Source organism: Herpailurus yagouaroundi, unplaced genomic scaffold (assembly GCF_014898765.1).
Source record: "Herpailurus yagouaroundi ecotype Mexico unplaced genomic scaffold, PumYag 181, whole genome shotgun sequence".
Classification (NCBI taxonomy): domain Eukaryota; kingdom Metazoa; phylum Chordata; class Mammalia; order Carnivora; family Felidae; genus Herpailurus; species Herpailurus yagouaroundi.
In genome coordinates this window covers 34,531,908-34,547,224 of record NW_024412412.1, presented here as the reverse complement: position 1 = coordinate 34,547,224, position 15,317 = coordinate 34,531,908, and the positions used below count along the sequence as shown (strand labels likewise).

At 39.7% G+C, this 15,317-nt stretch overlaps 1 protein-coding gene across 6 annotated transcripts in view; it reads right to left on the bottom strand.

The window, feature by feature from the left end:
• Positions 1–15,317, bottom strand: part of ENTPD4 (ectonucleoside triphosphate diphosphohydrolase 4) — a 42,612-nt gene that overhangs the window by 17,907 nt on the left and 9,388 nt on the right. For 4 of the 6 annotated variants that reach the window (XM_040490270.1, XM_040490265.1, XM_040490268.1 and 1 more), the window contains 7 exons: positions 15,105–15,302; positions 14,390–14,595; positions 11,716–11,866; positions 10,842–10,945; positions 2,460–2,519; positions 2,035–2,189; positions 203–369 (listed from right to left, as the gene is read on the bottom strand). In XM_040490270.1, the coding sequence (XP_040346204.1) occupies positions 203–369; positions 2,035–2,189; positions 2,460–2,519; positions 10,842–10,945; positions 11,716–11,866; positions 14,390–14,595; positions 15,105–15,302 (1,041 nt within the window). The remainder of the gene's footprint in view (positions 1–202; positions 370–2,034; positions 2,190–2,459; positions 2,520–10,841; positions 10,946–11,715; positions 11,867–14,389; positions 14,596–15,104; positions 15,303–15,317) is intronic. The other 2 variants (XM_040490267.1, XM_040490269.1) reach the window with 1 other exon arrangement.

The window sequence follows — 15,317 nt, the reverse complement described above, 5'->3', positions numbered from 1 at the left end:
CTAATCCAGGGGGGTGTGGATTCGGGACTGAAGGCAGGACCCCGGTGCCCCTTCAATTATTTCTCAGCTAGCAGGGGAGTCGAAAGCTGACGGCGTGGACACACTTCTGCTGCTTGAGGTCTCCCTGCTTTGCCTGGAGAGGTGCTCTACAAGCAGAGACCGAGATCTGAAAGTGAACGCTGAGAAGCAGAAGGTGCTTTACCTGTTCTTTTGAACTGTGTTGGCAAATATTCGGTCTTCGTATCTCTGTCGAGCAGCATTGCCACCAAACCCAAGAAATGTGGCCACGTAGACCCGGTACACATGCTCAGTTTGGTGAACATCACATCCCAAGTTAAATTCAGCCAACAAGTTCTTAGCGACTTCTTCCTGCAGATGCAAGGATAAAAAACTTTAATATTTTAGGCAATACCATAACAATTGCCTCCTGTGAAAAAGATCTATAAAGATTGTCATCTAAAAGCAGCAAAAGCTTCTGCTTCTGCGTTTCCCAAGGACCCTTCTAAGCATCCCTCTGAATTCAATATGACAATTCTGACTTAGGAAATTCCAGATGTGCTGCACATCTGTGATACCATTACTTTCTGTAAAGGGATGTGAGCGATGCAGTTCACATCCCCCAATCTAGAAAACCTACTTATGGAAGCCTATGCTTTAGGAATAATTCTAACCGTTGAAATGTCTCTAGACACAAATATGACCTCAGCGATTCTGTGAGAGAAAAAAACTGGGTGTCATCTAAATCTACAACCTCAAAGGGGTTTCATCAATTATGGTAATATTTTATGGAGGAACATGCATACGCCCTATTCAATAAGCAATGCAAAATTGTATAAACAGTAATATTACAACAACCGTATTTTAAAAAACTATAAAGACGAAAAAAATGAAAAGAAATACAAAATGGTAACAATGGGTTGTTTTGGGTGATGCATACACAGAAAACTTTTAGCCCTGAGTTTTCAGTATTTTTTCCAAACCTGCTATGTTATTTGTTTTTGTTTTGTTTTTGCTTTATCTTGAGGAGGAAAACATGACTTTTAACAGAGTGCAATAGTTTCTAGAGGCATGCCTGGATGAGAAGTAGGAAACACAAATTGTAATACTTGAATTTACAAAGCATTTTTCTTAAGAGCTTAATAAATATACCAGTAACATTTAGTGAGTGAACACTGGGTGCCTGGCAGTACGTTAGATATACTATCTGCACTGAGCATTTCAGCTTTATAATAAGCCCACGTGAGAGGTAGTTGCATTCACATTTACAGATGAAGAACCAAGTTCAAAGAACTTAAGTGACGTGCATCAGGTCACACAACTAGTGAGGCCAGCCTGACGAGGGAGCCTAGACTTGTCCAGCTGCAGCCTTTTTAAACCACTACACTATAGGATGGGAAAGTGCAGGAAACCAGGCTTTGGTGGAAATTTATAGCTGGGTGGAAACAGAATCGCAAAGACATGTAGCAATTCAGGAACACATGTAGAAACCTTTCTGGTGCTCACTATACAAGGCTGCCCAGCCTACTGGGGAACTATAGGCAGTGACTGAGAGCCACGAAGGGCATGGAGAGAAACAGAGGAACCCTGTTCAGAAATGTGCAAGGAGTGCATTCAAACCTCAGTCCTTTCCAGAAAAGTCAAAAGCTGTCTGAGCCTTATAAAAAAAAAAAAAGAAAAGCAGCACGTTCCCCAACTATAACTTAAGAAATATGATGCCATTACATTAAGTTTTACAATATCTGTTGAGAAAAGAAGTGATTGAAGAGAAAATACAAACAAAAATTCAAGCATGTAACTGACGTTTATACCAAACAAAAACTGTGAAGTTCAGAAAACAAACCAGCCGACTTCAATGAACAAACACAAACGGAGGTTTGCTTGGCTTCCTCCTGACTCCTTTCTCCTGGGTCGGGAAGGTGGGACCTCAGCAAGCATAGTAAGGGTGTGTTCAGACTCAGGAAACAAAACAAAAATGGATGGAGACATGTTAAAGGAAAACCAAAGCAAACAGAAGAAAATTTGACAGATAATAACCTGCTGTGAGGAGGCAAAGCTTACAGTTTTGGGAACTTCGTACGCTATCTGGGTCGACACGCCTCCCATGTCGAGAATACCGGCTGTCCTTTTACGGAGAATGGCTTCCCTGCTTTCACTGCCAGGAATGTTAACCTCCACAACTGCCTCCTCATCTGCAAAGAACAAAAACAGCCATCGGAACAGAACAAATCCAGAGCACTGAGACCCCGTGAAGAGTCCCCTTGTTTTCATGGTACTTTCAAGCCTAACTAGGCAAATGCAATCCGCTCCTCCCACGTGAAGTCAAGGTAATGGTGTGAAACGTTAGCCCCCCCTCTCTGCTCCTACACACTCAGGAGCCTTCTCTCCTTTTCTATCCTTTGGATTAGATGGAACAGCCATCATTTCCAGTCAGACACATTAGTTGGAAACATGATACTTACCATCTTCAATATGCTCGAATCGTCCAAGGACAAAATTAATGCCAATCCAAGCATACACACCTACAGACATTTCACAGGGTGAAGAGAAGAAGAATAAAGTTTTAAGATACTTGGTACAACTCTTATCGATGCAGTCCGTGCAAACAACTCATTTACTTTACTCCCTGACAACCTGGGAAAACATCATCTGAAATACCACATGCCTATTGATGTATTTTATGTTTTTCTGCTGTTTTTCTGATACCTCTCAACTTGAAAATTTACGGTTTCATATTAATTACAGAGGTAAAGATGTAATTCCCTCAGTGCTAGTTTTCTTTTGAAACTGTTTTGAAATAACGGAGTTTTCACTTTATCAAGTTAAACCTATCAATCGCGAGGTTCTAAAAACAAAGTAACTTTGACTCTTCCCGTTCCTTTGCCTCTCATTTCCACTCAGTTGCCGCACCTGATTCTCTTTCTACAACATTCCCTATCCAGTCTTTACCCATTTTCATTTCCACCTGGATTTAAGGCGTCACAGAGACCTAGTCATTCCGCCTGCCCTCCTCCTCCACTCCAACTCTATTCTCTGCTACTGGTCTGACCCCCAGAACAAAGGCCGAACTCCACTGCCCCACAGCCTCACAATCCGAGACCCATCCAGCTTTTTGTTTTTACTGACGAGAAATGACACGTAACATTGTGTAAGTCTGAGGTGTACAGTGTGTTACTTTGATACATTTATACACTGTCCTATGACTGCCCTTGTAATGATACTTTCACATTAGTTATAGTACAACATTACTGTCTATACTCCTTATACTGTACCTTAGAACTCTATGGCTTATTTATTACTTGTTATAAGTTTGCATCCTTAAATACCATCAATCTTATCCCTCCCCTTGCCCTGGTAACCACCATTTTACTGTTTTTTTATGGGCTTTTTTAAAAAGCCTTAAAAAAAAGTTTATTTTGAGAGAGACAGGGAGAGAGTCGGGGGGAGGGGCAGAGAGAGAGGGAGAGAGAGAATTGTCAGCAGGCTCCACACTGTCAGCACAGAGCCCAACGCAGGGCTCAAACCCATGAACTGTGAGATCATGACCTGAGCTGAAACCAAGAGGTGGACGCTTAACTGACTGAGCCACCCAGGTGCCCCAGGTTTGACTTTTTCAGATTCCAGGAACAAGTGATATCAACAACTCCTATCTTTCTCTGACTTATCTCACTTAGCATACTGTGCCCAAGCTCCATCCATCCTGTCACAAATGGCGGGATTTCCTCCTTTCTTACGGCTGAATAATATTCCATTATGTATATGTACTACATCTTTTTTAACCATTCATCTGTTGATGGGCACTTGGGTTGTTTCTGTATCTTGGCTCCTTTAATCAATGCTGCGGTAAACATGGGAGTGCAGACATCCTGTTGAAATCCTGTTTTTGTTTCCTTTGGGTGTATACCCGGAAATGGATTGACTGGATTGTATCAACTAGTTCTAATTTTTTGAGGAACCTCCATATTGTTTTCCGTATTTCTTGGACCAATTTACATTCCTACCTACAAAGTATAAGGGTTACCTTTTCACCACATTCTTGCCAGCACCTGCAGACGTCCTAACAGGTATGAGATGAAATTTCTTAGTGGTTTTGATTTGCATTTCCCTGATGATTAGGGATGCTGAGCATCTTTTCATGTGCCATTTGGCCATTTTAATGTCCTCTCTGGAAAGTGTCTGTTTAGTTTTTTAATAAAAAAATTTTCTTAATTTTTTGGTTAAGTTGTATGAGATCTTTATATATGTTTGGGATATTAACCCCTTGTCCAGTATGTGCACATTTTTTTTTCCCATTCTGTAGGTTGTTTTTCATTTTGTTAATTGTTTCTTTTACTGTGCAGAAGCTTCTGAGTTTGATATAGTCTCATTTGCTGGTTTTTGCTTGGCTCATTTGCTTGGCATCATGTCCAAGAAATCACTGCCATGACCAATACTGATGAGCTTCTTGCCTACATTTTCTTCTAGGAGTTTATGGTATCAAGTCTTAGGGATTTTCTTTGATTCTTTTTGAATTCATCTTTGTGAGTGGTGTGAGACAGGGGTCCAATTTCATTGTTTGGCACATGTTTCCCCAGTCTTCCCAGCACTGTTTGTTGAAGACACCATCCTTTCCACTACTGGGTGTTGGCTGTATATGCTGGGATTTAATTCTGGACTCTCTATTCTGTTCCATTGGTCAATGTGTCTCTTTCTGTGCCAGTACGAAACTGTTTTCATTAACATTGCTTTGTACAATAGTTTGAAATTGGAAGCACGATACTTCCAGCTTTGTTCTTTTTTCTCAGGATTGCCCGCGCTATTAGGGGTCTTTTCTGATACGAAATTTTAGGATTGCTTCGTCTATTTCTGTGAAAAATGCTTTTAGCATTTTGATGGGAATTGCACTAAATCTATAGATTGCTTTGAGTAGTATGTCAATTATAACAAGATTAATTCTTGCGACCCATGAACATGGGTTGTCTTTCAATTTGTCTTCTTCCATTTCTTCCAGCTAAGTCTTGTAGTTTTCATTGTAAAGATCTTCCATTTCCTTGGCTAAATTTATTTCTATTTTATTGTTTTTGATGCCACTGTGAACAGGATAGTTTTCTTTCTTTTTTCAGATGCTTCATCATTAGTGTAAAGGAATGCAATTGACTTCTGTATGTTGGTTTTGTATCTTGCAACTTTACTGTAATTGTTGATCAAGTCAATGACATTTCCTGACTCTTTAGGATTTTCTATATATAAGATCATATCATCGGCAGATAGTGACAATTTTAGTTTTTCCTGATCTGGATGCATTTTCTTTCATTATCTTGCCTAATTGCTCTAGCTAAGACTTCCAGTACTCATTGAATAGGAGTGGTGAGAGTAGGCATCCTTGTGTTGGTCTCAATCTTAAAGGAAATGCTTTCAATTTCTCTCCACAGAGTCTAAGGTTAGCTGTCTGTCATATATGGCATTTGTTATGTTGAGCTGTATTTCTTCTACACCCAATCTGTTAAGGATTTTCATGAAAGGATGTTATATTTGTCAAGTATTTTTCTGTGATGTTTTGAGACGATGCCATGATTTTTATTTTTCATTTTATTGATGTGATATAATTTATTGATTTGCGCATGCTGAAGCATGCTTCCATCTCAGTGATAAATTCTATTTGGTTATGGCATATAATCCTTTTAATGTGTTTTTTACTTCAGTTTGCTAGTATTTTGTTGAGAATTTTTACATCTATATTCATCAGGGATATTGGCCTACAGTTTTCTTGTGGTATTTTTATCTGGTTTTGGGATTAACATAATGCTGGCCTCACAGAATGAGTTTAGAAGTTTTCCCTCCTTCTTGATATTTTGGAAAAATTTGATGGGAATTGGTATTAATTCTTTAAACGTTATTCTCCAGTGAAGCCATCTGGTCTTGGAGTTTTCTGTGTTGGGAGTTTTTTGATTATGGATTCAATCTCTTTACTCGTTATTGGTCTACTTAGATTTTCTATTTCTTCCTGATTCAGTCTTGGCAGGTTGTATGTTTTAAAAACGCATCCCTTCTTCTATGTTACATACTTTATTGGTATAGAATTGTTCATAGTACAATTGAGCCTTGAACAGTACATAGTACAGTTGAGCCTTGAACAATGTGCGTGTCAGGGGCACTGACTCCCCAATAGTAAAAAATCCTTGTTAACTTTTGATTCCCTAAAAACTTGACTACTAACAGCTTACTGTTGATCAGAAGCATACTGATAAGTGTTGTTAAAAAGATCATAAGGAGAATATATGTATAGTATTGTACTGTATTTATGGAAAAAAGTCCACAAGTGGCCTTGTGCAGCTCAAACCCACGTTGTTCAACGGTCAGCTGCAGTCTCATGATCCTGTGGTGTCAGGTGTAATGTCTTCTCTTTCATTTTTAACTTGTCTTTTGTTTTTTTTTAGTCTAGCTAAAAGTTTGTTAAGTAGAACCAGCCCTTAGTTTCATTGATCCTTTCTACTGATTTTCTGTTTTCTATTTTATTTATTTCCACTCTGATCTTTATTATTTCCTTCCTTCTGCTAGCTGTGGGCCTCATTTGTTTTTTTTTTTTTAGTTCCTTGAAGTATAATGTTATATTGTTTGTTTGAGATCTAATTTCTTGATACATGCTTTTATTGCTACAAACTTTTAGAACTGCTTTTGCTATATCCCACAATATTTGCAATGTTCTATTTCCATTTGTTTTGAGATACTTTTTAATTTCCTTCTGAGATACTTCCTTTTGAGATACTTATAATTTCCTACTTTAATAATCTTCTTCTTTGATCCACTGGTTTAGAAGTGTGATGTTTAATTTCCACATATTTGTAGATTTCCTCACCATCCTCTTAATTTCTAGTTTCATACCACTGTGGTCAAAAAGACAGTTGGCATGACTTCAATCTACTTAAACTTGCTAAGATTTTCTCTGCATCCTGCCATATGATATACTCTGGAGAATGTTCCATGTGCAGTTGGAAAGATGTGTATTTTGCTGCTTTAGGATGGAATGTTCTGTACAGGTCTATTAAGTCCATTTGTGCTAACATGTGGTTCAATTCCAATGTTTCCTTGTTGATCCTGTCTGGATGATTCATCCATTGCAGATAGTAGGATTCTGCAGTCCCATCCATTATTGTTTTGTTCCCTATTTCTCTATTTGTTTAATATATCTTGATGCTTGGGTGTGGGGAGCATATACACTAATGTCGTATCTTCTTAATGTATTGGCCCATTTATCATTACAAAATGACCTTCTTTGTTTCTTGTTACCCTTTGGCCTTCAAGTCTATTTTGACTGATATGTTTGGCTATGCCTGCCTTCTTTCGGTTTCCATTTGCTTGGAATATTGTCTTCTATCCTTTCACTTTGAGCCCATGTGTGTCTTCAAAGCTAAAAGTCTCCTGTAGGTGGCATAAAGTTGGGTCTTGTTTCTTTTTTAATCCAGCCATTCTATGACTTTTGATTGGTGAGTTCAATCTGTTTACATTTAGGGTAGCTGTTGATATGTAAAGTTTTACTACTGCCATTTTATGTTTTGCCTTCTGTTCATTTTTTATTTAAAATATTTTTTTAAATGTTTATTTTTGAGAGACAGAGACACAGACAGAGCGTAAGTGGGGAGAGGCAGAGAGAGAGAAGATACAGAATCTGAAGCAGGCTCCAGGCTCTGAGTTGTCAGCACAGAGCCCGATGCAGGGCTCGAACTCACAAACCATGAGATCATGACCTGAGCTGAAGTGCGACGCTTAACTCACTGAGCCATTCAGGCACCCCTGGTTATTATTATTTATTTATTTATTTATTTATTTTTGAGAAAGAGAGAAAGAGAGCAAGCAGGAGAGGGGCAGAGGGAGAATGAGAGAGAATTTCAAGCAGGACCCACACTGTCAGTGTAGAGCCTGATGCAGGGCTCAAACTCATGAACTGTGAGATCATGACCTGAGCCAAAATCCAGAGTTGGACCCTTAACTGACTGAGCCACCCAGGTACCTCTTGCCTTCTGGTTATTTTGTCTCTCCCTTTTTTTCCCGCTTCTGTTTATCTTTGTAAATTTGTGGTTTTCCATGGTTTCCATGATTTGCTCAGGCTCCCCCTTTATGTTTTGTGTCTCTGCTTTGATGTTTGCTTTGTGGTTACCATGAGGTTTACATAAAGCATCCCACAGACAGAACAGTCTTTTTTCTGATAGCAACTTCTCTTTGTTCACCTAAAAGTTTCCATCCTTTACCCTTCCCCTTTTATAGCTTTGATGTCACAAATTTTTTTATGTTGTGATGTTGTCACCAAGCTGTAGTAGCTATAGTCATTTTTAATGCTCTTCTCCCTTTAAGCTTTATACTTGTTTTATGTACTATTCTAAAAAAAAGTCAGTTTTCTAATTCTATTTATCACCTTAATTAGGCTTCTGTGCGCTTTCATCTTTTCATTTCAGCTTGAGAAGCTCCTTTCAACATGTCTTAGAAGGTGGTCTGGAGGGGGTGAACTCCTTTAGCTTCTGTTTGTCTGGGAAAGCCTTTATTTCGCCTTATATATGAAGGATAACTTTGCCAGATACAGTATTCTTGGCTGGCAATTTGTGTTTTTCAATACTTTAAAATGTCATTCCATGCTCTCCTGGACTACAGAGTTTCTGCTCACAAATCTGCTGATAACCTAATGAGACTTCCTTTGTAGGCTGTCTTTTTCCCCCGGCTTCCTTCAAAATAATTTATCACTGACTCTTGACAGTTTTAATGTGATGTCTCAGAGCGGGTCTTTTTGCACTGCTAGAGATGCTGGTCTATTAGCTTCTTAGGCTTGCGTATCCAGTTCTTTCTCTGGGCTTGGGAAGTTCTCTAGGACACCTCTTTAAATACGCTCTCTGCTCCCTTCTCCCGCTCTTCTCCTTCTGGGATCCCCTTTAATTTTGTCGGTTCTCCTAATGGGGGTCTGATAGTTCTTATAGGGTTCTTGCTCCTCTTCTACAGGAAACAGTTCTATCTCCCTGTCCTCAAGTTGCTTATTCTCTCCTCCATCTGCTCTATTTCCAATGTTTTTTAGTGCCTTCCTCATCTCATGTGTTGAATTCTTCAGCTGCACATTCTGTTTGGTTCTTTAGAATTTTAATCTCTTTGGTAAAGTACCCCTCCGTTGATTAATTTTATTCCTGAGATCACTGTACTGCTTCAGTTTTCTTGTAGCTCACTGGACTTCTTTATAATTGCTATTCAGAATTCTTTACCAGTTAGATTTGAATATTCTGTGCCTTTGGGTTCAGTTACTAGAAAATGGCCACGTTCTTTTGTGATACCATATTAACGTGACTTTTCAACGTTTGATAAAAAGTGTTCAAGTAGTGAACACCTTTCTTATTTGCGTATGGCTTTTTTCACTTTGAGTCTAACAGTTCCACAGGTTGGTAATTTAAAAAAGGATGACTGCAGAGTTGGTAGAGGTGTGTGCTTAGTACTTGGGGCTTTGAATGTGCCCACAGCCTGCTAGCGGATCCTCAAAAGGTTGGGGGTGGGGTGTTCCAGAGATCCATGGGCAATCCTCTTGCCAGAATCCTGGGGCAGACAGGGGCAAACACATTCCTTCTGTTCTCTGAGCCTTCCTTTGCCTTTCCCTCCTCCCAGAAAGAGCAACAGGTCCTGCCGTGTGCTGTTAGGTAACCCCCCACTCACCGCCTTCACCCTCCACCTCCCCTGCTAGAAAATTCGTGTTGGCCCACTGCTGCCCCTGCCGCCACTTGCCTGGCCCCAGGGCTTCCTCTGAGGTTCAAGCCACCCACTTTCAGATGGATGGGTCTCTTGGGTGGCCTTTAGCTGCGTTTTCTGGGTTATGGATGTCTGAGTAGTTGTAAATCAAATGGGAGAGAAAAAAGGAACAACTCATGCTGCCATGATGATGGGGCCGCCAAGACCAGTCCCAACTTTTCAAATGACTACCACTTTTCCAAAGGGCCGTAAGCCATTCAAACTAAAATACTTTTCTTTCCCCATCCATCATGCAGCTTTTCTAACCTGTGTTGACTCAAATCATTTCTTCAGCCTGGAATGTGCTTCCTCTCTCAGACCCCCACCCTTATCGTGCTCCGGCATGCTTTTAACCATCCGTTGGGGCACAATTCAAATGTCATTTGCTCCATGAGGTCCCTGGTTACAAAAAAAAAACCGCCTCCCTCTTTCAAACTCCCATTATACTTCTTCCCCACTCTCCTCATGGCACCTAAGACTCTACCTCATATGGCGGCCAACTGTGTACCTCACTTGTCTGTAAATAGCTCAGTGGCAGTGTCTGAATTTCACCCAGTTGGTATTTTCTACAGTGCCTTTCACAGAGGAGGTATTTGCTGAAATGATAGATGATTTTGAAATAAATGCTTTTGGTCTCCATTTCTAGCAAGCTGTTCCCCAAATAATTTCATTGACTTGTCATTTCATTTTCAAGTTGAAGCATTTCTTTGAAAACAGAACTAATATTTTCTTGGTATATCAAAGTCAAGAATAATTTCCCTTTGTAGCAAGTAAATCAACAGAAGGCTCAAGTAACTCAGTAATTATCGTAACTCCATAAAAGTGTATAACTTAGGCAAGGAACACAAACCTTTCCTATCAAAATGAGTCCAAAATATGTGTCCTAAATGCAGTGAACACAAACTAAGTTATTCTTTTAATGGCTTACTGTTTGGATAATAAAGACTGTCGTATAAGAAACAAATTTTGCTATTTAAAGATACTATTTCCAGGCTATGATTTCCCAAATTTTAAGACATTAAAAGTAATTTAATAAAGCGTACACTGGGAAACACGGGGAAGATTTAAAGGAATAACTTCCCAAATTTCAAGTTGAAGACCAAGATACCAACCTTCTTGTTTCCCTGAAATTACTTCTGCATGAGAGTCAGAAAACAGAAAGTCAAAGTGCACGGGGATGTCGGTCAGAAGGTCTTCCAAGATGGCTTTCTGCTGGCTGTAAGACAAGCCCCAAATTTACAGATCAAGATGCATCCTACGTCTTTTGTTTAAAAAAAAAAACAAACCAAACCAAACAAAAACTGTGGCTCTGGTACATCCTATAGAAAAACAGTAAATTTTAAAACCAAAGCAATTCATTAAAAAAACCCGTTTATTTTAGGAAGGAATTTCATGAGCTGTGTGGATTCTGTGATTCCTAGACATAAAAGTACAACCGCAACCCTTACACTTACAACATAGACAATCTGGTTTTTTAATGACCACCTTATAGTTTACAGTTTATAGAAATACACAAGTACATTAAAAGATTTCTGGGGAGTTCCGGCTAAGGGAATAGTTCTGGTAATATTCCAAATGTGAAAAAGGGATTTTTAATGTTTTCCTTTTGGATAATAATGGTATGTGATGAGGGGCGCCTGGGTGGCTTGGTTGGTTAAGCGTCTGACTTCGGCTCAGGTCATGATCTCACAGTCTGTGAGTTTGAGCCCTGCGTCAGGCTCTGTGCTGACAGCTCAGAGCCTGGAGCCTGTTTCCGATTCTGTGTCTCCCTCTCTCTCTGCCCCTCCCCTGTTCATGCTCTGTCTCTGTCTCAAAAATAAATAAACATTAAAAAAAAATTTTAAAAAAATAATAATAATGGTATGTGATGATACCATGTGATGATAATGGTAGAAGAGGAGAAGGAAAAGAGACAGGAGGGGGGAAGGGGAGAAAAATAAACTACCACCACCACCCACCCGGCCCTGGCCTCACGTGGAGGATCACCTTTCGGGAAGGATTCTCATTCCAGCTGTGCAGAGAATGTAGAGAGGCGTCTCTTTGTGTTTTGCCCGTGGTACATGCTCTGCAGCAAAGTTCAAGAGTGGAGAAATGTAATCACTGACTTTCTCCGGAGAGGTAGCAAATTCTGAAATGCCTACAGAAAAAGGACACTTCCATTAACAAGGAGATGGTTAACTAATAAGTTACATTTCTTTGATGTGGCTAATTTGAGAGAAATTCAAGCTACATACCACCCTCTCCTGGTTTTCCCCTATCTTTCTAGCAACAAGCTCTCTTCCTTAAATGATGGTGGTATTAAATGTTCAGTCCTACGCTTTCTTCTCAGTCTCCAAAAAACTGAGACCCAGCTGAGCAACTACTATGTGTCAGACACTGGGATCACCTGCACACAGGCTCATGCCTGCCCTCGAGAACATGTTCCCACTTTGCTCGGGCAAGCACACTCACTCCCACGGCTGCCACACCATGTCTCGGATCTCCAAGTGTCACCAGTAGCCACCGGACCTCGATCCCCTTCTCCACATCAGTAGGCGGTAACTGTCTACTGGACACGCCTCAAACTCAACATATACACGTAAGACAAATCTGAACTCAACTCCTGCTTTGTAGTTACCTACCCCAGTGACCACCATCATTGGCCATCCAGCGGCCCAAACTGGGATCCCGGATAAAATCCCTCTGCCTCCCCTAATATGCATTCTGGGTCTCACTGATTGCCTCTCCCTGGTTCCTCTCACATTATTTCATTTCTCCTCATCTCTTCTGGCAGCCTGACGCAACACATCCTACCCTCCAGTCTTGGTGATCCCTCGACCATGCCCCGGGCAAAGGGAGTCTTCCTGGCTTTGAATTTTAGAAGTCCCCAAATTTCTCATTTCACAGATTAGGAAACTGTGGATCCAGAAAGATGTAATGATTTGTAGGAGCAATCAGCAGAAAACAGACCAAAAGCCAGATTTTTTTTTTTTTTTTACTCCACATACTCTTCCAACAGACACCAAGCCCTAAACTACCCAGAATCCACTAAGTAAGGAAATAGCTAGAGCTTTGCTGAAATGCTATATATGAAAGGCCCTGCTTCAGCACTGAGAACTGCTATAAAAAGGTACTTGAATTTCTACTTCAAACATTTTCTGTAGCATGAGAGAGAACCATGTTAAACCTGATTTTAAGGAGATTCTGGTATACACCCTCGGATGATGTCCCAAAGGACACTCCAAGGCATGAAAGATTTTACCTTATTCCACGTGAGCAGTTTAATCACTGACAGAACTTGGTATGTGAAGCTGGATGAAATGCAATGTGCTTTATAGAGCTTTATATTTCAATCTTCTAGTGAATTTTTTTTTTTTTTGATCAGTATCACTTTAACTCTGAAAATGTTTCTAGATTAGGGATGCATAAAAATTTAAGGGACGTGATAACAGAAAACTAAAAATTAAAAGTCATTCACTAAGACTTATAGAAAAAAATGATCTTTGTTCATGGAAATGTACTCTGATATCAAAATAATGCTTATACAAGAGACTCAGATTCAATTCCTTCTCTTTATCCTTGAGGTAGAGATTTTGCATTTTGTGAGCAATATGCTGGTGCCCAGCTGCCCACACATCAAAGAACAATCAACTTGAAGATTGACTGAAGAAGGAAGTGGGGCCTAAATTATTCAACGAAGAAAGGGAAGGATTCAGAGGGCCAACAGTCTATGTTATTAGGAACTATGTGAGAGGACAGGTATTTTATCGTATTAATACTAAGCCCCCTTTTCATTTACATATTTGAAATAGGAGGTAATAAGCTATGATAATTTTTTTTAATCAGCATTCTCTAATATTTTACAAGATAAATTCCTTGGATTGATTTGGATTTTATATCTTACTATGTAATACACTAGTAAGATGAAATAAAAGTGTTGAATCTCTATTAAGATCTGTGGTCCACTGTTTTAAATCAGTGATTATCAACTATCAAGACATAAAATGCCTATTTCAAGGCACTCCAATGGACACCCTCCATTCCTAAAACTTCTGACAGAACAGCACTGCCCATGGAAATGGTGTACATACATAAAAAGGTTGAGAACCACTGATTTAAATTCTTTAATGGAGACCGCAAATCCCAATTTTTGCGTAACACACCGACTTAGAAACTGTGGTATCATTAAAAATTGGACATAATAACACCAGCTCATCAGTAATAAGTCACTCTAGTTAAATAATCCAGTTAGAAATATACTGGGGCACTTTTTAAAAATGGGGGAAAAAAGAAATATACACCAATATATTAGGGTACAGATATCCATGAGTTATCTGAAATTACTCTGTCATTAGGGATAGAGTCCAATGGTTACCAAATAGGAAAAACACATCCCTCCATAATTAATGTCAACTAGCGAACATCTTAGGAGACACATGAGTAAGGCACCGTGGTAAACGCTGCAGGAGACCAAAAGAAAGACATGGTTTGGGGTATTTTATTAAAGAGTTAAGTCACCTCCTGCAGGATGGGCAGAAAATGGAAGAAAGGGAAACAGTCAGGTCCTGGGGTGAGTTCTGAATTAGAGCGATGACTCTGGGGAAAGGAAGGGAAGGACATGAAAAACCTCACGGAGAAGAAAGGACAGAAGCAGGTTACCAGTCAGATATCTTTTACATACCGGGTTTTATTTTCATAACCACTGGCTTTCGGTTTTTATCCCTCATTTGGCGGATATCCAGCAGATCGTGAGGATTGCCGTTATGCCTCGGCCAGCAATAGACAAATATCCGAGACCCACTGCTACCACAGTCCACCACGACACCGTAGTTCACGTTGGGGTTATTGGTGTCTGTGGCCTCAATGTCAGTAACTCGTGCCAAGTACCTTGTTTACAAAAATGAACATTCTTAGTGAGGCAAAGATGATCATCTTAAACCTTAACCAAGCAAATGCAATACATAATGTCGAGGCAGCAGATTCTAAGCTGATCCACAATACCATTTTTACAACTGCCAAACGATTGAAGACTCAAAACAAAACAAGTGACAGCGATAAAGATTATCTGAATCAGATACACAGTCATTATTCCTTGTAAGAAGTTCAAACAAGCACTGAGAAGCAAAACTATTCCCAAGCCATGGACATTAACTGAAAAATCAGCTTAAAAGATATCACAGGAAAAGCTTATGTTTAAATCCTCATATGATGTGGGTTTGGTAGTTAATGATTAAACCATTTCAAACAGTTTCATTTTTCACGCCATGCTGTATTCAGTACAGATTCTGTTTCCTACGGCACATGCTTCTTAAATTCCAACCTAATTCCAAAAGTCTCGAAGCTGTAAAATGGACGTATGGCACCCCATCTGGAAAAGAAATGTTTTTTTCTCTTACCTTTGAAACTTCTTGTCTCTGGATAGCCGCCCATACTTATTTCGGATTATGACAACAGAAAAGTATAAAAGTGAAGCAGCAGCAGCCAGAACACTAATAACAATAATCTGGCGTAAATTGGTATTCAGAATTCGAGGACACCCCACTGGAGAGATGCTAAAATGCCAGGAAGCAGGAAAAAGACAGGAGATGCCGATCCTAAAATTCCAAAAC